This window comes from Lepisosteus oculatus, chromosome 4, assembly GCF_040954835.1.
Source record: "Lepisosteus oculatus isolate fLepOcu1 chromosome 4, fLepOcu1.hap2, whole genome shotgun sequence".
In the NCBI taxonomy this organism is placed as follows: Eukaryota; Metazoa; Chordata; class Actinopteri; order Semionotiformes; family Lepisosteidae; genus Lepisosteus; species Lepisosteus oculatus.
The window spans coordinates 44,103,438-44,126,139 of NC_090699.1; the positions used below are offsets into that span (position 1 = coordinate 44,103,438).

At 42.8% G+C, this 22,702-nt stretch overlaps 2 protein-coding genes across 5 annotated transcripts in view; both read left to right on the forward strand.

Moving 5' to 3' along the window:
• ndst2a (N-deacetylase/N-sulfotransferase (heparan glucosaminyl) 2a) overlaps positions 1-9,785 on the forward strand; it is a 135,261-nt gene extending 125,476 nt beyond the window's left edge. For all 4 annotated transcript variants that reach the window (XM_069189255.1, XM_015347828.2, XM_006630881.3 and 1 more), the window contains 8 exons: positions 13-195; positions 601-697; positions 2,434-2,557; positions 3,164-3,338; positions 4,946-5,116; positions 6,680-6,789; positions 8,025-8,127; positions 8,596-9,785. In XM_069189255.1, the coding sequence (XP_069045356.1) occupies positions 13-195; positions 601-697; positions 2,434-2,557; positions 3,164-3,338; positions 4,946-5,116; positions 6,680-6,789; positions 8,025-8,127; positions 8,596-8,721 (1,089 nt within the window). In that variant the 3' untranslated portion in view covers positions 8,722-9,785. The remainder of the gene's footprint in view (positions 1-12; positions 196-600; positions 698-2,433; positions 2,558-3,163; positions 3,339-4,945; positions 5,117-6,679; positions 6,790-8,024; positions 8,128-8,595) is intronic.
• Positions 9,786-10,626: 841 nt separating this feature from the next.
• Positions 10,627-22,552, forward strand: LOC102687552 (ankyrin repeat domain-containing protein 2). Its single transcript, XM_069189256.1, has 9 exons — positions 10,627-11,761; positions 14,979-15,086; positions 15,736-15,891; positions 18,548-18,655; positions 20,270-20,368; positions 20,459-20,557; positions 20,713-20,811; positions 21,219-21,317; positions 21,921-22,552. The coding sequence occupies exons 1-9, from the start codon at positions 11,693-11,695 to the stop codon at positions 22,026-22,028; spliced, it is 945 nt and encodes a 314-aa protein (XP_069045357.1). The 5' UTR covers positions 10,627-11,692; the 3' UTR covers positions 22,029-22,552.
• Positions 22,553-22,702: the final 150 nt, after the last annotated feature.

The window sequence follows — 22,702 nt, forward strand, 5'->3', positions numbered from 1 at the left end:
GTCTCCCTTCAGATCAGTATCTTCATGACTCACCTCTCCAACTACGGCAACGACCGCCTGGGTCTGTACACCTTCGAGTCTCTGGTGAAGTTTGTGCAGTGCTGGACTAACCTGCGCCTGCAGACCCTGCCCCCAGTGCCCCTTGCCGAGAAGTACTTCCAGATCTTCCCTGAGGAAAGAGACCCCTTGTGGCAGGTATGGGAATTCCACCAACATACAGTACAATGCAATCTACCAAATGCCATTTTGGAGTCGAGTTATTAAGATTTTGCATATTAAGAATCCTTTTATTATTTTTTTTTACAGATTTTATTAGTTCTCTTTTAAGAAAGTTGCTTGTACTTTTCCACATGTTATTGAAAGGGGCCAAAATAACATCCATTTTTGCAGACAAATTTACTAAGTTGCTTTCCAGTTTTAAAGCAGAAATAAAGCTAAATTAGATGGAGGTAGGTCCAGCTGAATAGCAGTCTACAGAGAGAGGTGTTGTGCGGTTTGTGCAATGTGTGTTGGTGGAGGTAAGTGCTATAACATTCTGCCTAGGTTGCTGTGGTGAGAGGGTAGTGTACAGGTTGTTAATGACATTCTGATCCTTCTTAGAACCCCTGTGATGACAAGAGACACAAAGACATCTGGTCGAAGGAGAAGACCTGTGATAGGCTGCCAAAGTTCCTTGTGATTGGTCCTCAGAAAACAGGTGAGAGAGTCCCACTCCTTGCTGTTGCTGAGGTATTGATTCAGAGTGACCTGCTATTTTCAGACCACAGCCAAACTCAAACTCTGTGTCTTTCACACAACAGGTCAGGCGTAATTCAGGCAACAGGAAAACGATATGCATTCAAACTAAGGGTGTCAAAGTACACTGATTTTTTTTTTTCTATCGGTACAGAAATTAAATACAGAATCTAAATGGGTCAAAAGCTGATAATTTTATATTGTCATCCTTCCGGCAACATCAGAAACCCAGTTTGTCTGTGAAGACTGCAGCAGGCACGCAGTTTATCATTGGATATTGTCAGTCCTGCTGACAAAATATTTCCCTGGTTCTTCCATTGTTACAGAAGTCAAGCTCCATTATGGGGTGCATTGTATTTTTATTCCAATGTAAACCACGTACTAAACACTTTTACTATGATTTTGTCGACTGGCTTTGATGCGTCATGACAAGAATTTTATTTTGGTGTTCTATATAGTACAGCACATCATGAACAGTGCTGTGCAAGAGGCTTCCAGGGAACTGCATGTTTCCTGAGTTGCATGGAGAAAAGCCCTGATTAAAGCAGCTGTGCAGTGCTAAGCGCTCAGCCATGTGCCATTTTCATAGTACCCACAATGTCATTAGCACAGTTCTGATACCATCACCACTTTTTCATACCATGATAACCACGCGAGCAGTTTACTGCATTGTCAGGATTGTTTTTTTGTCCTTGTCCCCATTTTGACTTCCTTGGGTTTTGGTAGTTTGACATTGAAAATTGTTATTCTACGGGTGACTAATGCTTTCACTGGCTCTTTAAAAATACTTGGGAGGGAAAAGGTATCATGTTGCTAAAATCGAGCCGTTGCAGTTATCCAGAATAATGTGGGGGGATAAATTCTGTTTACTGTTCACACACACTGAAGCTGGGCTGTAGCCTGTCTTATCATGCAGCTCTTTTGCTTTTTGTCTTTATTTTGTTCATTTGTCTTTAATACTATCAACAACCATTGAATCACAGAATTCAAAATTAAAACTCAGAATCCTAATAACATGAGGCTTCATGTGCACTATACTAAAAGCTATACAACTTAACCAGTAAATTTAATAATATTATAATGTTTCATTCCTTACTTAGCTATTTGCAAGAAGAAATTCTTTCTAGATGTGTTGCTGATTGGTGAAAAAGTAGTCTACTTTTTGGAGCAATGCCTTATCTCTCGCCACCTGTTAAAATAACTGTGTAAATGGAAGTTAAATACAGTAACTTGATGTAGTGTGCTAGCTATATACAGTTTAAAAAGTAAGTTTTTTGTTAGCGATTTTTTATATGCAGTAGACTAGTAAAGCCTGTAACTCTGTACCATGTACGTTATCCTTCATTTCATCTTCGCTATCATAGAAAAGAGACAAGAATGCACAAAACCTGCTTCTTATCTTAATCTGAATTGCTATTATTGTCTTCCAGTGAGTTGTGAGTTTCTCCATTTTGCCGTAGAGAAATGTCAAAGTCAGATAATACTTAATCTTGGCTGAATGCCACCACTGTGTAGCCTGAGGTGTTAGGGAGAGTATGATATCTCAACTGGAGTCATTCTGCTGGTTCCTCTGTGAATTTTTAAGTATTTAAAATAGATCTCATAGTGAAACTGTAGGCAGATATATTCACGATGGCTTGCTCTTTGCATTGTCTTGCTGTAACGAAAGAAGTAAAATCTGTCGGTTGATTCCCTCAGGTACAACAGCCTTGCACTCATTTCTGACCCTGCACCCAGCCATCACCAGCAACTTCCCCAGCCCTCTCACCTTTGAGGAGATCCAGTTCTTCAACGGGCCAAACTATCACCGTGGCATCGACTGGTAAACACTCGCCTCTCACACTCACTCACTCCGGGAGCACCGCCGACCTGCCCCTCAAAACCCCTCGTCTGCTTTCATCTTTCATCATGCACATAATGCATTAGAGCCACAGACCAGTGAAAAGACTACCAGGTTAAGGTCAGTTATATGGGTGAATCAACATTTTATAGACTGAAGTCTGGCTTGCTTTGGGGTTCTTTTTATTAGTAGATTTAAAAATATCATAGAAGATTTTAGGAACAAATGGTCCATTTATACAGAGATGGTTCATAACCGATAATTAATTGAGCCCCTCGTTTCAAAACTGAGCCATTGTGAAGACAATGTAAAGGAAGTTCTACACCGGTGCTCCATTTAAAAACGGAAAAGAAAACCTCTAATAATTCGCCTGACCAGAATTTTAACTTGGAAAGTTTGTGTAACACTTTAAAGCTTTTTGGATGACCAGTCTACCTTTATATCTCATACTGCTGTTCTTTATCGAGTGGTATTTTCTCTTGTGTTTTTGCATCTTTAAGACGTTAGTGATGCTGAGTGCTGCTTTGAAAGGCACTGACATTTGCACGAAGGGTAGTTTCAGGACATCTCTGCTGCCGCTCTCTCTAGGTATATGGACTTCTTCCCTTTCCCCTCAAATACCAGCACGGACTTCATGTTTGAGAAAAGTGCCAACTACTTTGACACAGAGGTGACACCCCGGAGGGCTGCAGCTCTGTTGCCCCGTGCCAAGATCTTGACTATCCTCATCAACCCTGCGGACCGCGCCTACTCCTGGTACCAGGTCTGTCGCCAGGGGCTGGGTGAGGGGCGAGGCTGCGCCAGGGGCTACACGTGACTCCCATATGGCTTAAAAAACAAAAAAACCCAACACCATGTCTCAGCTTGTGTTTTCCCAAGTTTTGAACTCTAAATTTACTCAATTTTACCAGAGGACAAATGTAAGAAATAAAGGGTTGTGGCAATGAGTGAGGAACACGCTACCCAGTCATGTTCAAGTGGGAATCGGTGTCAGCGTGCGAGCTTCAGAGGAGCAAGTGGAAATTAATCCTTCACTGAAATATAGAAAGAAAAAACCAACGCAGTGTATTGGCTGTGGAACCACAAGCTTAAGATCAGAAAGTCCTTCTTGTGCTCAGCCATGTTGTCAAGGCCGATATCCCGGCATCTTTCAATAATGAGATGGATGAGATCATTGTACTAACCAGCTGGGTTCTAGATGGGGCCGAAAGGCCTCTTCTGGTTTGGAACCATAAAAACTGAACAGAAACAATAGGAGCTCATGTACAAAAAGCAGTTACCATCATTGTTGATCAAGAGCAATCAAGGGTCTGGGGGCACAGTCACATCTGAAAACACGTTAAATCACATACACCCAAAAGTTCTCTATCACACAGCACACTCAACGCAGGGAGGTGGACACCCGATACACCGTGAGCACTGGGACTGCCAGCATGTTGCTGTGTACATTCTGTGTGCAAGTTTAAAATGGATTGGAAGTGAAAGGGTTGTCCCAAACGGTGTACAATTTAGGCATATCATTCACCTGGTCTGTAGAAGGTGACATATGTGGGAGGCGAATTTTGCCCAGTCTAGAAGCTAGAAGAGATATGATTGGAAGAAAGTTCTTCTGCCCTGTTTGTGAAAGCCAGAATCAAAGTGACTTTGAAACATTCCTTCGGAAGCAGGTTGTTTCCCAGAACTGATGCTCCTTTCTTTTAACTAATTTTGATAGTGTGGCCTGTGACCTTTCCACTGGAGATATTCACTCTTGAAGCCAAACTGAAACTCAGCTATAGTGCAGAACAGTGACTGCCTCCTGTAATTTAACTGTTGGGATCTCTTCTCCTGTGATCAGCACTGTGGACACACTATACACCCACAAGCTCAACTCTGTTATACCAGCAAGTGCTCATCACTAGCCCTGCGCAGAGTGTGTATCTGCCGAGTACAGAGCACCATGCAGATGTTCACAAGTACGAAGCTCCCTTGTGCTTTAGACAGGTTAACCCCAGGATAGGTGCTGATGGCCTCGTCTGTAAGAGCCGGACCACACACCTTGCAGCCCTGACCTGGTGGCCAGGGGTTTCCGTGCCTCCACCGCAGCACTGCATTCAGTGTCACGGTGACCTCAACAGATTGGGACACCCGAGCAGTGCCGTCTGCCATAGCCTTGTTATTAGTTGTATCTCTAACAGGCAAATACGTTACCATGGGAGCTCATTGCTTGAAATATTGAAACACCATGGTTCGTTTTTTCTCTTATAAGTAAAAAATATTAGTATTCCACTTACTGTGGGAAGGAGTCTGGCCTTGACCAGGGCTGTGCTGGAGTGAGCGGGGGTGTGTGAGTGGATCATGGCTCACTGCCTCTCTTTCCTGTGTCTGCAGCACCAGCGGGCTCACCAGGACCCTATGGCTCTGAACTACACTTTCCACCAGGTAGTGACAGCCGGCCCGGGTGCCCCCCCTGAGCTCCTGGCCCTGCAGCGCCGCAGTCTCTCCCCAGGAACCTACGCCACACACCTGGAAAGGTGGCTTCAGCACTACCCCGCCAGCCAGGTATCGTCCCCCGCAGGATCCTCCGCTGCGATAGACAGAGGTGTACAGAAAGCTAAATGACCTCTTTTAAACTGCTCTCTACCCATCCATCCTTTTTCTAAACATCTTATGAAATTCAGTGCTGCAGGGGAGCCAGAGCCTATTCCAACAAGCAGTGGGCACAAGGTGGGGTTCAGCTTGGATGGGTCACCAGCCCATCACAGGACACACACTGACACAGACACAATCACAGACCCTGAATGAGTACACTGACACCAGGGCCAGTTTTCCCAGAAGCCAGTTAACTTAGATGTTTGTGGACTGTCGAAGAAACCCACACAAACGGAATATACAAACTCCACGCAGACAGCACGCTGAACACAGGACCCAAGCACTGCGAGGCAGCAGTGCTGACCTCTGTACCACCTTGCCTCCTCCTAAGTGCTCTTCGATTTTGATTCAAATCTTCCATGAAATTGCACATGATTACAACAATAATGTTAAAACAGGCATCTAAAACCTCACAGAAGTTCTGCAATTCATAATGAAGTGGAAGAAATCACTCAATCTTTAATGCTATTTCAGTGATACTTTTTTGTGATGGCTTGCCAAAGGAGCCCATATCACGCTTCTCAGTTCTTTTTGTACAATTTTGAAAAATAAATAATGGTGTATTGTTTTTCCTTTTCAATTTTCAAAGCAGAAATTTAGCAATTTTGTACAAAATGACCACATCTCATTTAAGCCCCTTGGTTTGAAGTAATCACACTTGCTTGTGGCATTTTCATGTTCTCCCTATGATGTTTGAGTGGGTTTTCTCCAAAGACCTGGTAGCTGGATGAATTGGTGTCTTTGAATTGTCCCTTGTGTGCCTGTGTGTTTGCTCTGCGGAGTTCTGGTGTCCTATGCTTTGGGATTCACTCCCAGGTTGCTGCTAAATTTCCAGAGACAACTGGGTTTCCAACTAGCGTGGCATAATCATTGTAAATTGGTAATGAAGGGGTCAGGATTCATTACCATTATATGGTAGGGAAAACACCTGAAAAAAGTGAAAGTAAAAAAATGTTGCCCAGTCTAGAAGCTAGAAGAGACATTATTTAGTGTTCAGTGACTTAATTCTACCATTAGGATAGTTGGTGTTGATACAAGATCCGCTTGATTTTCAATAGAGACTAAGGAGACCTGATATGGGTATTTAAAATTCTTGAGCAAAACGCATTATGCAAAAACAGAACGGGGGGCACTGCTTTACTCAAAGGGTGGTGGGAGTCTAGAACAAGCTACAGTACCCACCCATGCTGCCGAACCCAATACCCAGGCTTCCTTCAAGAACTGTCTGGATGAAATCCTCCAGTCAGTTACCTACAGTACTAACAGCCAAGTGAGTTGAACAGCCTTCTCTCCTTTGGGAATCTTTTTTTTTGCTCTTTGGATGTCTTCTTGACAGTTTTCAGTTTTTTTGTATCTCCTCTGTCAGTGGCAGTGGGTGTTGCCATGTGGCACTGCAGTGCGGCCCCTTTCCTGCCTTGTGTGAGTAGTTGCTGCCCTGCACCACTGATCTCTCCTCTGCCCTCTTCTCTCTAGCTGCTCATTGTGGATGGCACTCAGCTGCGTTCCAACCCTGCTCTGGTGATGGAGGGCATCCAGAGGTTACTTGGAGTCACCCCTCTGTTCAACTACACCCAGGCCCTTGTGTGAGTTTCTCCTCTAAAACCCTCTGCAGAGTGGTTTTCCTAAGGGTGGGTGAATGAGTGAGGTACTGCGTGAAGAAAGAAGGGTGTTATTTATGTAGCATAGCAGGCTTTTTATTTAATCTTCCAAACTGAGTTAGGAAAACTGAATGTAATGTTCTGAAATATTCCTATATATGACCTACTGAAATGGCAGTGAAATCAGAATATTTTTCCAAACACTACGTGGAGTGTCTGTGCTTTTTTCAGTGGCGCCACTGTCATTGCCACACCTGAAGGAGATCCACCACCAAAACATTCATTTTGATCAGTAGTTCTTGGATTTCTTCACTGCAGTTTAAGACCTGAATAGAAACGTAACATACAGCACTACTCTTTTGTGTTTAAATGTAATTAGGTAGAAACTGGGAGATATGGCACTTATTTATTAAACAACAGAAGTGGTATATTCTAATGGAGAGAAACATAATGGCACAAGGCTCAGTATTGCTGCCTGGCAGCTCTGGGGTCCTTTCAGTTGCAGACATGGGGTGTTATCTGTGTGGAGTTTGTGTGTTCAGCCCATGTTCACTTGGCTTCCTCCCTGTGCTCCAGTTTCCTCCAAGAGTCCAAAGACTTACTGGCAGGTTAAATGGCTTCTGAGGAAACTCTGGCTCTGGTGTGAGTGTGTCAGTGTCTGCCCTGTGATGGACTGGCATCCCACCCAGAGTTTATCCTGCCTTCAACCCATTGCGGGGTTAGGCTCCAGCTCCCACTCCCCCGCCTCCTTTTATTGGATGAAGCAGATAGAAAATGGATGTATGGATGAATTTATACTCTGTACATGAGAAAACCCTGTTCTGTTAATTGGGCTTTTGAGCACTATAACATTTCAGTGAGGATCTAATAATAACGTGAACAACATGAAGCAACAGGAAGGTTTACAAATAAAGGATCCTAGCAGCCACAATATAACAAGGTATTTCACAAGACTGGGTTTTCTGAATTGTGTTAAGGGGTGCTAATCTCAAATACCTCATTTGTTTTCTAACATATTATTTCAGATGGTTCAGAATACACTTGGTGATTAAAGGTGTATAGTGTGTACTACAACACATTTGAAATAGATGTTTAATTGGACTAGGTAATTAAGTAGCTAGATCACCTGAGAAGCTGAGAAAGTGGGCTGCAGCAGAAATCGCAGGAGGCTGAGACTCTCCAGGGGTGACGCGTGTGCTCTTCTGTTGCCTGTGCTCCAGGTTTGATGACAGCAAGGGCTTCTGGTGCCAGCGGCAGGAGGGAGGCCGAGCCAAGTGTCTGGGAAAGAGCAAAGGCAGGAAATACCCTGACATGGATCCAGAGGTGCCTCATTGGTTTCTCATTTAGAGCAAGCGGGTATTACAGGAGAGAGGCCTCCACAGGCCTCCTTCACTTGGTCATAGACCTGCTGATATAAAGCAAGGCAATTAATATGGGAGGAATATTTCTGGAAATCATGCAATGTTCTCTTTGAAATATCAGCCTACAAAAGCTTTTTAGAAACATGCTTCTTGGTCCCCATAATAGTATTAGTAAGTGCATGCCTTGTCTTTATACATTTCACATTATGTGATCACACTCCAACTCTATTCCCTTTCAAGATTCGTTTTGTCCAAATGTAGTTAATTGCGTGGCTCAATTTATATCTTCCATTGAGTTATTTAGTTTAAACTCTTAATTGCTCGTGAATTGTCAGACTGTAAATATAGTTCAAGTCAATCCCTCTTTACGTCACAACGGCAGGTTGCGAAGCTGCTTCGGTTTGCCTGACAGTGACTCTCCCTTCCCCAGACGCGCTCCTTCCTGACCGAGTACTTCCGCGACCACAACATGGAGCTGCTGAAGCTGCTGAACCGGCTGGGCCAGGCGCTGCCCGCATGGCTGAGAGAGGAGCTGCAGAACACCAGCTGGAGCTGAGGCCACCCCCTGCCCGCTGGACCGGGGGTCCAGCCACACGGTGGAGCAGTGTGCCCAGGGCAGAGAGGGGCAAAGGCCACGGTCCTACCTGGAGAGCTACAGAAATCACTACGGAGGAGCCTAGATCAAAGCAGGGGGGCGCACAGACAGGTCAGGGAAAAAGAGAGGGGACCGCTGTGCTGTGTTCCAGGCTGCTGTCAGCCGAGCAGTAATTAGTGGCTAGAAAGAGCTGGCAGACGTCAAGCGGATAAGTGTTCTAGGGTTCCCTTTTCTGCCCATACTCTACTGTAGCAAAGAATGTTGGGAGGACTGCGGAGGACGTGTAAATGGACAGAAGGCCCTCAGTGTCAGGGCTGTAGGCACAAATGTATTATGAATTGGCTGCACCTTATTTTCCAATGCATGCACTTGCCGTACAGTTTGTGGAGTTACTGCAGCCAGGATTGGACGGCGAGTGGATGACATCACCCCCTTTTTGAGCAAGACCACCCACTTAAGAGGGACATGTGGGAAACACTACACAGACTCACAGAAGGAACTGGAGATCCCCGCCTTCTAACAACCCCTTTTTTTTTAATCAGAATGATTGTAAAACATTGTACATTTCAAAGCGGTTGTATATTTTTTTGTGGGGTGGGATGGGGGGGGGGAGCGTTTTTAAATATGAAGCTTGTGGAGAAAGATGAATCTGCAGGAACAGAAGCTGCTTTTATTCACCCCAGGACTCTCAGACGAGCGTGAATCCACACCAAGCGCGACCAGCATTGTGGTCAAGCCAGCCTGCCCGTGCCGGGTGGTGGACAATTTTTAAAGCTACTTTCTGAAAGAACTGGACATTCCAAATAGCGATATTTTAACTTTTAGAAGCTGCGTCTGCACAGTGGTTTAGGAATCAATACCGAGAAGAGCACCATAGGAACTCGATGATGATCCAATGAACTGTTGCTGGGGAGTGTGGGGAGAGCGGGAGCTGGGGGCAGTGTATGTCCAAACTGTGGTCTGTCTTTAATAACATGAGCTGCTGTCTTTTTTGTTTTGTAAAAACCGACACAGTATCGCCTCTAAATAAACGTAAAGGAGAGGTTGAAGTGACTGTCTGCTGTCTTATTGTGGCTCGAGGTCAGCTCATGGACAGATTCAGGCAAGCAGGGGTGTGCTGTGGATGGTAAGGGACGGGGTCTATAGCCACTCAAGCACAAGTGCTGACTGATATTCATGAAAGGGACGAACACAGAGTTTCAGGGCAGAGCAACAGAAGCATGCTGATCTACAAGGAATATAGGAAGAGTGTGAGCGAAAGGTCAGGTTATTTCTCTTTCAGTTTCTGTTAGACAGCCGGCAGCCATATCACCCTGCAACTCACAACTGGCAACCCACTGAAGCTAAGCAGGTGTGAGCCTGGTCAGCACCTGGATGAGAGAGCTCCTGGAAAAAACTAAGGTTGCTGCTGGAAGAGGTGTAAATGGGGCCAGCAGGGGGCGCTCACCCTGTGGTCCATGTGGGTCCTAATGCCCCAGTATGGTGACGGGGACACTATACTATAAAACAGGTGCCGTCCTTCGGATGAGACGTAAAACCGAGGTCCTGACTCTGTGGCATTTCTCGAAAAGAGTAGGGGTGTAACCCCGATGTCCTGGCCAAATTTCCTCCTAATAATCCCCATCTATGAATTGGCTTCATTACTCTGCTCTCCTCCCCACTAATAGCTGATGTGTGGGGAGCGTTCTGGTGCACTATGGCTGCCGTCGCATCATCCAGGTGGGGCTGCACACTGGTGGTGGTGGAGGGGAGTCCCCATTACCTGTAAAGCGCCTTGAGTGGAGTGTCCAGAAAAGCACTATATAAGTGTAAGCAATTATTATTATTATTATTTTTATTATCATTATTATTTTTATTTGTGGTTTGCCCATAGCAATTCATCTAAAATCTTATATTTAAAAAAAAAGAAATGTTGTGTATTAGGAGAGCCAGTAGGAGTTGGCTCAAAGTCAATGGGAAAATGCACATGCTGTAACTCGTTCATGGATGCTGCAAGATCAGTCAGTGCCAGCAATGTGGATTGCATTGTTCACCACCTGTTCTTCGCAAGAGAATTGAAGGTCTTCTGTCGGGTATGTCCCCTCATTACAGTACCCTTTGTCCTGTGGCCACATTCCTGCAGATTATCTATAAATTCGCTTATATGCGTCGCTTAAATGTAAGTTAAACGCCCGCCGTTATTATAACTTGGAACTAAATTATTTCGTTTAAAATATCTATTACTCAAACTGGTTCTAAGTTGTACACAGTCTAGCGCAGAGGGTGTTAGTAAATCGAAGCGTTTGTGTGTCGCGTAAAAACAAGCGGATTTCTGTCAAATATGTAGGAGGAGTTATGTGGTTTGGGGCTTTTGGTGTCCAGTATCGATTTCAGATTTAATTATATTTTTACAGTTGTGTCGTGTACTTTTTGTACAAAAAAAAAGTATTTTTGTAGAAGCATTCACTTGACATACTGTAAATGAGACGCTTAATCTCCCGAAGCGCAGCGGTGAGGGGTCACCTGCTGTGAGCGCAGAGGCTATCGCCGGCCGCGGATGAGCTCATGACACAGACTCGCGGTCGTGTGGCCGGGGACGCGGCCAGCCTGAGCTCGCACCTGTCCGCCGCTGGGTGACACAATGCGCTCGCCGCGTTCCTCAGGTTAAAATAACAGCCCCTCTAGCCATTGAGCTATTGACACATCACCCTCCCCCAGTGCAATATTGGAAAGCGTTGTCGGTTTTACAGTACATTACTCAAAATAACTCGTGGAGATGCAACAAAGGAATTTATTAATCAACTAATGAGTTTGTGGGGGGAAATAAACGAATGCACTTAATAATTTTTCCAAATTCTTTTGACTTGGTTTCTCCTATTTTTGGAATATTTAAGCTCCTTATGTAGTTTATATTAAACGCGAGCGATTTTGTTTCCACAACGAAGATACTGCGATGGACCATGATGTTCAGCGGGCAACCAATTTGGTTGAAAAGAAGGTGGAGCAAGAGGAGAAAAACGAGGTACTTTTTTAAACCGGGAACGCAACTACAACGCAAATACATCACTTTCATTTCAAAATAGGTTTATTAAAATAAGTTACATAGTTAAATTTAGGTAGTTGCATGTTTGTTTATAGTTTGTTATTCAAGGAAAGCACCGACAAACACGACTGTCTTTTAGTATTTGTTTTCCTAGTTTTGTTTCGGTATTTATCGTGTTTCAAGCAGGATTGTGCTGATAATGACAACTGGTTAACTCTGTAATGTTTAACGTTACTTGCACTGAGTCTTATCAGGGTACGGGTGAATCTGTGAAACATCCGACGTTGTTCTCTGTCAATCATTAGTCGCGTGTGGGACAAAAGGCAATTTTGAACAAGGTTTACAGTACAGGGGACTTAGAGAGCAGTGAAAAGTTGTTTAAAACATATCCTTATTACTGTATACAGTATATTATGATGTTAAGATAGAATGTACAAGTTACACATAAACTTGGGCTGTTAAACTCCCAGTTTACACTGTTAACAAGGTACATTTACGGACCTGTATGGTGTTCTGCGTCTTGACTTTGTTGTAATTAAATTGATCGCATTGAATGTGTGTTTTTATTGGAATAAATAGAAATGTTACAATTTAAATAAACCTAAACAAAAAGGATGCCATGTTTTGGATGCTCAACATGTTCCAGTCAAAACAGTCATGGATAAGCAGATATGGCACAACTCCAGTGATATCTATACAAGAAACAGAGAACACGCTTCCTTTGGGGCCCTGCTGAAAGATGGCTCGTGGACTGGAAAGTAAGATGAGGCGCTATCTATGGCTTAAGTTATGTCGCTTTTTCTAAACAACCAGAAGAAAGGTTACGAACAAGGGCCCATCTCTAGCTCACTTGATAGAAGCAAGAATACAGTAACTGATTTTTAAAAATCAATCAGCCGTCTTTGAAAGAAGCTTGAGTATCTGCTTCAGCAATGTGGCTGGACAGCTTGTTCTTTAGCTCTATGACCCTTTACATGAAGAAGAGCCTCCTTGGAGTTTACTTACCATTTGTACCCCCTGGCTTGTATCTCACAGTTGGTTCTGAACATATGCACTGGCTTGACCCTGTGATGCCCTTTAGATGCCTTTAAAGTTCTTGAATACTCAATTCATTATCCACATGCATCCATCCATCCGGTTTCTTACCACTTCATCCAATTCAGGGTCACAGGAGAGCCCGAGCCTATCTTGGCAAGCAACAAGCACAAGGCAGGATACACCTTGGACAAGATGCCAGTCTTTTACAGACACATTGACACACTCACACCAGAAGTCAATTTACCTGCCAGAATAACTTTGGACTGTGGGAGGAAACCCATGCAAACACTGTGAGATCATGCAAACTCCACACAGATAGCAGCCCAGGAATTGAACCCAGAGCCCCAGCACTGTGAGACTGGAATGCACCACTGCCTCCCCTATCCACATGCAGTCTTTTGTATTCAAGGCTATCAATATTTGTTTTTTTAAGAGCTCAATGTAGGATGTTTTCTAAGCCCTGGAATGATTTTAGCAATTTTCTTAGAACCAATTCGGGAGCAGCACATCTCTTTGGTAATGTTCTTTTTTAGTGACCAAGAAGTAGTCTAAATGAGGTTTTACAAGTGCATTATATCGTGTCAACATTCCTCCGTTTTTAAATTAAAAAATTCTATCTTTACATCAACATATGCTACTATTCTGTTTTCATTTTGTGTTGCTTCTCCATACTTCTCTAGAGGAAAATAGTGTTAAGTCAACATAAACACTATTTCATTGTCATAGTTTCCCATCCAACATCTCCGGTGTGTTTTTTTTCTACCTGTATGTAGACTCGCCACTTAAATATGATCTCTATGGAATTTTTCCTAAAACGTTTTGTATATTTTTTTCTGTTTGTTCAACTTCCTATTTTGTTATAATTTACAAATGTGATTAGCTGATTATCATTATGCTAGAATCTGTCATATGTTGAAGAGCAGAGATCCTAAGGCTTATACCCTATGGTACTCCAGTAAGTACACCATCCTTATCTGTCCTCTTGTTTTCTTCACATCAATCATTTTTCAATATAAATACATTCATTACCTCAGAGGCCCTCAACATAAGAATCCATCTTTTATATGGAACGTTATAAAAAGCCTTCTGAAAATCTTGCCATATTTGCAACTTCATCTGTTGCTTATTCAAAAAACTATAACAAGAAGTTAGTTAAACAAAACGTGCCTTTTCTAAATTCTTGTTTAACTTTCCCCTAGAATCCCAATGGCAGACAGATAATCTTCTGGTTTAGCCCTAATTATCATACCTACACCCTTACATGTAATAGTAATATACTTCCATCCATTTATAACTACTTATTCCAGTTCAGGGCTGCGGGGGAACTAGAGCCTCTCTCTTCAAGCAACGGGCACAAGGCAGGGTACACCCTGAACAGGGTGCCAGTCCATCACAGGGCACACATACATGTTCACACCAGGGCCAGATTTCTCGGAAGCCAGTTAACCTACACTAGCATGTCTTTGGACTGTGGCAGGAAAACAACTTGAACACGGGGCAGGCGTCCAAACTCCACACAGATACGTAGAACCCCAGCTCCAGAACTCCAGGACCCTGGCGCTGTGAGGCAGCAATGCAAATCACTGTGCCACCCCACCACCCATAATAGTGATATACAGTATTAGTCTACAATTATGTAGTTTGGCTGTGTCACCAACAGGACATTTGTATTCCAAAGTGTCTTCCAGTCTTAATACAGACTTTATCTCATAAACCTTTAGGACAGATTTTATTACATAAAAAAACTTTTAATTGGGGGGCACTTCCCTGAGATGTATCTCTATCCTTGGAGCTTCCCTTAGAAATGGGAAACCTCTAAGAAATACTAGGTTACAGCTGCATATAGAGTTGGTGAACCAGTAGGAGATCTTCTCTCTGGATCTGAATTTCCAAACTTGCACACTCTGCGTATCTGACGTGCCATAAGCCTAAAACATTTGGACCTATGTCTGCACTGTACTGTATGCATTTCAAAGAATGTGGCAAAACTGCACTCTGAAATTAACTCCTAAACAAAACATTAAATTTCATTTTGGCAGAAGAATGGTTTAACAGCAAAGAGATGAAGCCCTTCCAGGTCTGGGGAATTCAGTTGGACCCTTTGCAGGGATAGATGTAGGACAGATATTACTGACAATGTTTTCCTGTTCTTTTTCAGAAAGTCAGGGGGCAATTATGGAAGCAGGGGCTCATGAAAATGGATACACAGGAACTGAAGAATGAGAAGATGAACGTGTCAAAACCTAACGAGATCACAAAAATCCAGGTGAAGGTTTAAAACTGTGATTGTCAGTCTCAGCAAGTCCTAATTCTGGCACATGTTTAAGTTTTAAAACCCACACATACCACCTAATACCGTTACTGTTACAGTATTTTAGTATTTCAGAGATGATATGCAGAGGTGTTCTGTAATGTAACAGGGAGATTCCAGGTCTTAGTGGATTTGCTATGGGCTTTCATAGGAGCTGGGGGCAGACTTCAGGTGGAGGTGCCCAGGGATATTAGCCAGGGAGGGGTGTAGTTGCGAAGACAGTTAATCCTAGATCGTTAGGTAGTCATGAGTGTAACAATGTGGTGGTCTGGTGTTAATGTCTTTGTCCGTCTCTCACTGAGACTCGAGTGGGATCCCAGGAACACCACACTCCACTCAAGATATGTAACAAGTCAAAGAGCGGAGATTATTATTATTATTAAATGTGTTTCTTTTCTTCTTTTTTTAGCACATAATAAACCTTTACTTGTTCCTTTATTAGTGTCTATTTTGATTTAACAATGCCTGAATTTGGTTTACTATGACAGGTTATATAAAGCCTTAAGGACGCTTTGAACGTTATTCCCCTGCAAAATATGGATTGTCTAGAGCTTCAGAGGTAGTGGATGGGTACTTGTGATCGAGCAGTCTGGTTTTCCTTCAGGCTCAGGAGCGTGTGAGGAAGACCTCGTCAGACCTGCGCAGAGAAATCATCGATCTTGGCGGGGCTGGGAACCTCACTGAGCTCCGCAAGAAAAGGAAGAGCAGAAAGAAGAGGGTGACGCCCCCTGTTGAGCGGGAGTCTGCAGAGCAGGAAATTGTGAGTTCATTCTGGAAGTCAAGGCGGATATTATGGCTTTGAGGAATGTAGTTACAGTCTAGTTTTACATTTGTTTATAGTTGTTTTTCCTCAAGTTGCTGGTTTTCATGATCAACTTTCTGTACTGGAATTGTTACACCTTGGCTGGGAGCAGCTCGCAGCCCGACGTTGCCATGGGTACTTGGGACATTTTCACGAGCACTAGCCCATCCACTGGCCCCGTGAGAACTCGCTCAGGCTGTCTCTCCTTTGCTTCCTTGCTCGATCAATCTTTCAGTCAGACAGCCCATCTAGGAATCAAGCGCCTGATAGATCTTCCTATTAAAGGCACAATTCCCTGCTAAATTGTGCTTTGGCATTGAGCCACTTGTAACGAACAGTTCTTTCCGGACCCTATGCGGACGACACAATCCGAAGAAGTGGGAAATACTAGGAAAAGGTCATGCAGGAATACAGGGCTGAAAACAGGGGGGCGTGTCCAAAGTGTGCTGGTGCACGGGGAAGGTGTGGCCGAGGCAAACAATCCAGAAGTAATCCATAGAGGGAATCCAAAAACACAAGAATAAGTCCATAGCCAGGTGATCCATCCAAACAAGGAATTAAAACCATGAACCGGGTCGGAACCGGCAGACAGGGAACGGGAACAGAGATTAAAACCTTAACGGGACCAGGCGCTTCCAGGTCCCGGACTCGCACGGTGCGGAAACCAGATGCAGAGCCAGGATGAACGTCAGCACCTGGCTTTTAAGGTGGGCTGGGAAAAGGGGTCAGGTGCACAGAATTAAATCTAGAGTGAAAGGGCTGGAGCACCCTTAAGGAGGGGGGACTATAATCGTGACATCACTACTGTAGCTCTGTCTTAGTCCCGTGACCTAAAGCATTAATATTTTAAGATGCCCCGGTCTCGCCAAGTTTTTTTTCTCCCAAGTTTTTGGTAGCATCTCTGCACCTTCCCTGCTGTTGCTGTCCTGGGAAGCTCTCATTCAGCTGTTGCTCTTTGCAACCCGTTGAGCTGCTGTCTGCCATCCAGACATCCACAGAGCCCCATTCAGCGGCTCCCCTGCCTCTGCCCTGCCCGGACTGCCGCCAGACAACCTACTTTATTTCTGCCATCTCATTAATGCCATTTCACTGTCCCCCCGACACAGTGTCACTCCTCTGCCTCCTGCCTGCTCTCTCCTCTCATCAACTCCCTACACTGTCTGCTCAGCCTGCCTGCCGGCTGGAGCTCGCTGCCTCCCTGCTTTCCAAAGCCATCCGGAAACTCCCGAAGCTCATCGCTTGCATTCCGACCTGTCAGCTTGCCACAGAACTGCCCTGCAGCACCTATGGTGTAACAGAAATAATTTGACAACTTGGGTGACAAGAGTAAAAATTCAGACATACTGGGTTAAACAAATATTTATTAACAATTAAAATACACACACTAAACAGCACACAGCATAAACATACAACATACCTTAAAAGCACACTATGTACAGTACAAACTTTCTAACAAGGCTTTTCAGATGCCTATTTCCTAACCACCCAGAAAAACCCCAGACTGCTACCAAGTATTCAACTTTTATATAACTCCTACAAAGGCCAAAAGAAAAGAAAGCTGCCTTCTAAACTAAAGAGAATACATCCTACCATTAAATCTCTTTCTCTGTAAACCTGGATATTGCGAAATGAAATGGAACCTACAGTATTTTCCTACTCTAAAATAGGAAAATGTTTTTAACCAAGGGATGCTTTACACACAAAATCAAAGTTACTAACAACAGCAGAATAGCAAGATCTTTTACAAGGTTCAAATACTTAATTCCAATCTGGTCTTCGTGGATGATCAGAACAAGGAGCTCTTGCCTTCTGCCTTTCTGTGATCATTCCTGTCTCTTTTTCTGTGTGTTTCTGACTGTTCCTTGTTTTCATCCTGTGTTCCTAGACTGTTGACATTTAATCATTTACCCAGAACTTAATTAACTAGGGTAAAGCAATGGCTAAGTTAAGTTTACAATGGCTTTGATCTCAGAATCCCAGACCCGTACATCTCAGCAGCCATCATCTCGTTGCTTTGAAGCTCAGAAAACTCAAAATGTAGACACAAGCCAGGTGTTACCCATTGTAGCTAGATTCTTCAAGACGCTTCTGTAGTCAATAACAACAGTTTTACCAATATTTACATCCATAACTATTTATCATGGAATTCTAATAGTTTTGACAATATGAGAAGCTGTGATATGCCTCTTCAATGTGAAATTATAAATAGTGGCACAAAATGAGTACATGTGCAAAGTTGATGCACAAACCCATATACGTTTTGCTGTTTAATTTACAGCTGAGATTACAGAACAACTGCCATGAAAACAACTCTCACAGCTTGAGTAAAAGTCAAAACCTGTCTATAAATTCCCTACATGTTTTACAGAACAAGGCAGCTAATTAACATGCTAATGCAAAAAGAGATGGAGCAGATGGTTAATTTGGAGGAAAATGTGTCTTTGATCCACTCTCAATGCATCACAGCATATATTAGTTCTTATTATAAATATAAGATATGCTTTTATGTTAATTTTCCCCAAATCCACTCATTTCAGTTGAATGTGAGATTAGCTCTGTGAGATTGCCCATCAGTGTATAAGGACCTTGACTCTCATGTCTCTCTGGGGAACAGATGGGGCCTGTGGAGGTGTCTGTATTCCTGCAAGCTGCTGTACAGGGGAAGATCAAAGTTGTGGAGAATTTCTTAGAAAATGGAGGAAATCCAGACTCCTGTGATGAGGTATGATGCCATCTTGTTCTTCTTCTCTTTTCTGGACTTTTTGTGGTTGCAGATACCCTACAACCCAAGTGGTGCCCTGTTCCTCTTGGGGTATCCTAGTTAAAAGGTTGAACATAATAGCTGTATGTACCTGGTGATACATCTTGATTCAGTAGACTCTTTCAAGATATAGGTTATCATAACAAATGCCAGCACAGCCACTCACAATCGTTACAAAAATAACTCCTAATGATGTTTTTGTTTTCAACTGGACTCCATTCCGTGACATAAATGTAACCGTGACATGGATTAAAGAGAAAGAGAGAACCAAATAGAAAATGAATGGGTACACAGTTTTTTTGGAGTGATTGGTTAGATAGAAGAGGAGGTGGGGTGGAAATGTGTATCAAAAATAAATTACGGAACTGATGTAAGAGCATACAGGTAGCTTAGAATGTAGATATAATAATTGTACAAAAATAGTATTTGTGCTTAACCTTAGGTAAATGCTGTAGATAATCAAAATGAAAGACCGGTATAACAAGAAGATTTATAGCAAAAGTAACTGTACTAATAGATGATTTTGACTTCCCACATACAATTTGGTATTTTACCATTGGGAATTCAGAGGCTGTAACCTTTCATGTATACTCTATAAAGACTTAATCAGAGTAAATAAGTCTAAGTAAATAAGTTTAAGTCTATGAAAATATGATGTAAATTGTATGACAAAAATCAGAAGGAAGAAAGAGTTCTGCTGATAGCATGAAGAGACCAATGATAAAGAGTGTGCAAAGCAACAGGTGTAACTGTATACAAATATTGGAAATGCCCAGTAGACATTCCAACAGAAGCTAAAAACAAAGCACAATGTTTTTTTCAATACCATAACAGCGAAAGGTTGGTGAAAAAAAATGAAATAGTATTAATCCCTTATTATCTCAAGTTAGAAGATTAAAAGGTACAGTAGGTGTGGCAAGGTGGTGCAGTGGTTAGCAATGCTGCATGCAGTGCTGGAATTCACTTCTGGACCTGGGATCCTATCTGTGTGGAGTTGTTTCTCCTCATATTTAGGTTTCCTCCAAGAGCTCCAGTTTTGTGTTATTGTGTATCCAATCTGTGTGCGTCCTGCAATGGACTGGCGTCCTGTCCAGGGTGTATCCTGCCTTGCGCCTGTTGCTTGCTAGGATAGGCGTTGGTTCCCCTGCGACCCTGAATTAGATTAAGCAGATGGATGGATTAAAAAGTAAACATACTAAATTAATTTTCCACACAGTTTTTACAAAAGGAGATGTCAATAACACTTTACAATCCCATTTTATAGAGGTGGCTATGTCAATACTGAGTTATTTTAGTTTAACTGACTGGTTATCAATGCTAAATGAATAATAATAGTAGGGCAGAAAAAGACAGCACCTCTATGGTCTCTGTGTGTGCATTCCCTTTATTCCTTTTTTAATACTACTAATTATTACTAATCCTAATACTACTTGCTAATTACTAATACTAATAATTCTGATTAAGGATGTAAGGCATGTTTTATAGTGAGTAATGGCTCTTCAGATTTTCCCTGATCATATTTTGCAAAGCATTTCCCCACAAGTAAAAAAGCCACATGTTTTGATTGTCTTCCAGTTCAGGAGAACAGCACTGCACAGAGCATCTCTGGAGGGTCATTATGACATTGTCCAGAAGCTCCTGGACCAGGGAGCCGATGTCAACTTCAGAGACCGGGTACAAGACTTTTAAGTCGTCTAATCACAATAACACAACACATAATCACAACATGTGGAGGCCTTGCAGTGACTGTCTGTTTCCCCTCAGCTGGACTGCAGTGCTTTGCACTGGGCTTGTCGTGGTGGCAGGCTGGAGGTTGTCAAGATTCTTCAGAGCAGGGGAGCAGACCTCAATGTGAAAGACAAGGTCAGAAACGGAGTCTTTCTGTGGATCCCGTGGGACAGAGAGGAGTGCATTTGTGCCATCAGTCTTTTTACCGATATTTTTGTTTTGAAATGTTTGTGCGTGTAGGTGAGACAAGTGTAGAAAAGCTGACCCGCCGTGTCTGTTCTGCTCTACAGCTTATGAGTACACCATTGCATGTGGCTACCAGGACTGGCCACTATCATGTTGTGGAGCATCTCATTTCCAGTGGCATCAAAATCAACTCCAAGGACAGGGTAGGCAACACGTCTGCGTCCTTGATTGTTTCATCAGGAGGGCTTCGGTTCTTTCATCCCAAAGTTCCTCAAAAGCAGCCCCCCATCTGTTCTGTCAGGAAAAGTGTGGTCTTCTGCCTGGTCCTATCTTTAATTAAAGGCCAGAGCCACCCATTCAGATGCCTGTTGATGAACTGCGTCACGAGATTCTGACTTGGTTCCTGGTTCAAACCTGATTCCTGGGGCATTTAATCAGGAGCAAAGATTTCTAATACATTTCGATAAGGTACACGTATTATTCCTAATACAAACTAGAGAACAATGTTTCATTCTTTACTTAACAAGTGCCGTTAATAATCAGTAAGGCAAACAAACCAAAACACACAATACTGTCAGATCAACGGCTATCACCGATTTTCTTTTCCCAGGAAGGAGATACTGCTCTGCACGATGCAGTCCGCCTTAACCGCTACAGGATTGTCAAAATGCTCACCCTGCATGGAGCAGACATGAAAGCCAGAAATATTGTAAGTTTCAGTTTGCGGCTTCATAAGCTGCTATACACCCAACCTGATTCAAGGGTCATTAATAAAGACCCTACAAATATAATGTTTTATTAAGAATTTATGTAAGATAATATTTTCTATAGACCCTGCAAATGAGTAAAGTTTTTTTTATTTTCTGGCAGAGAGCCGTCACTGTCAGCCTCAGGCACAGATATTGCACTATGCTTGATTCTCATAGGAATGCGACAAGATGTTGAATCCTGAACAACTTTTGATATTAAACGCTGAATTAAATGTAGAATGACAAGTTTTAAGTATGTCAGGGACACATAAATCAATCTAAATGTCAAACACAAATTTGTTCAATTTGAAAATTAAAAGTTAAATAGTTTTATTTCTCTTTTGACACAGGTTTCCCATGTCCTTTTTTTCCAGGAACTGTTCCCCTTATGTGCTAGCCTAGGGTGTCTGTAAGCCCTGTCCTAGAGAGCCACAGTGTCTTTTCTAGTTTATGTTCCAGCTGAACTCGGACTGATTTCATTGCATGGCCTTCACCCTGTGCTCCCCGGTGATGTTGATATACAGTATGCATATTAGAGGCACAGTCTGTGATCTCTGTTCCAGGAAGGGAAGACTCCCACCGACCTGGTGCTGCAGTGGCAGTTTGACACCAAGGACGCCCTGGAGAGGCTGGAGCCCAGAACCTACTGCACACAGGAGGACAAAGCATAGCTCTGAGCCTGCACTGGCTGCAGACATGAGTTAACAGGATCCTTAAAACTAGAGGATTGCAATTCTTTTCTTGAGCCTGTAGAGTGAATCAAATTCACACAACAGCAGGAAGCAAAGCTTTATTTCTCTGTAGATGAACCAGGTGAAGATGTGTGATACGATTGATTGACTCAATTAATTTAAATTGACTTTTGAACTATAACTAGGTGAAAATATTGAAAAAATAATTTCCATGCTGGGAAATTGCTCAGGTCTTTAGTTTTGGTATGTTATGCAGAGTCGCATTAGATATCTGAGTCACAAAACAAGACATATTGTCTTTCTTAACTCTTCAGTTTCATTTTGAAGGAAGTCTTTTCCAACCATTCTGTGATACACCGCCTCCTTCCCTACGCACACAGACAGGTCACTGACCAGATTGTTATTAGTATTATAAACAAAACCTATTTCAGTGTTTAATCTTTAATTCGCCTCTGAGTGTAAAACCACCTTAAACCTCAAATTAAAATTTGAATTAAACCTCATTCACGCCACACAACTCCTGTGTGAACAGTCTTAGATTGTGGTATCTGTCGCAATTGTCTACATCGAACGTTTCAGTACAAAACTTTGTTAACTCTACAAGACTCATATATGTGAATTCAAATTTATTTTATTCATTGTTTATTTTACTC

Coding starts and splice junctions, on each gene's coding strand:
- LOC102687552 (XM_069189256.1), top strand. CDS start 11,693: ATGGACCATGATGTTCAGCGGGCAACCAATTTGGTTGAAAAGAAGGTG. Junction 18,656..20,269: donor ATCCAGACTCCTGTGATGAG/GTATGATGCCAT, acceptor ATTGTCTTCCAG/TTCAGGAGAACAGCACTGCA. Junction 20,558..20,712: donor ACCTCAATGTGAAAGACAAG/GTCAGAAACGGA, acceptor TCTGCTCTACAG/CTTATGAGTACACCATTGCA.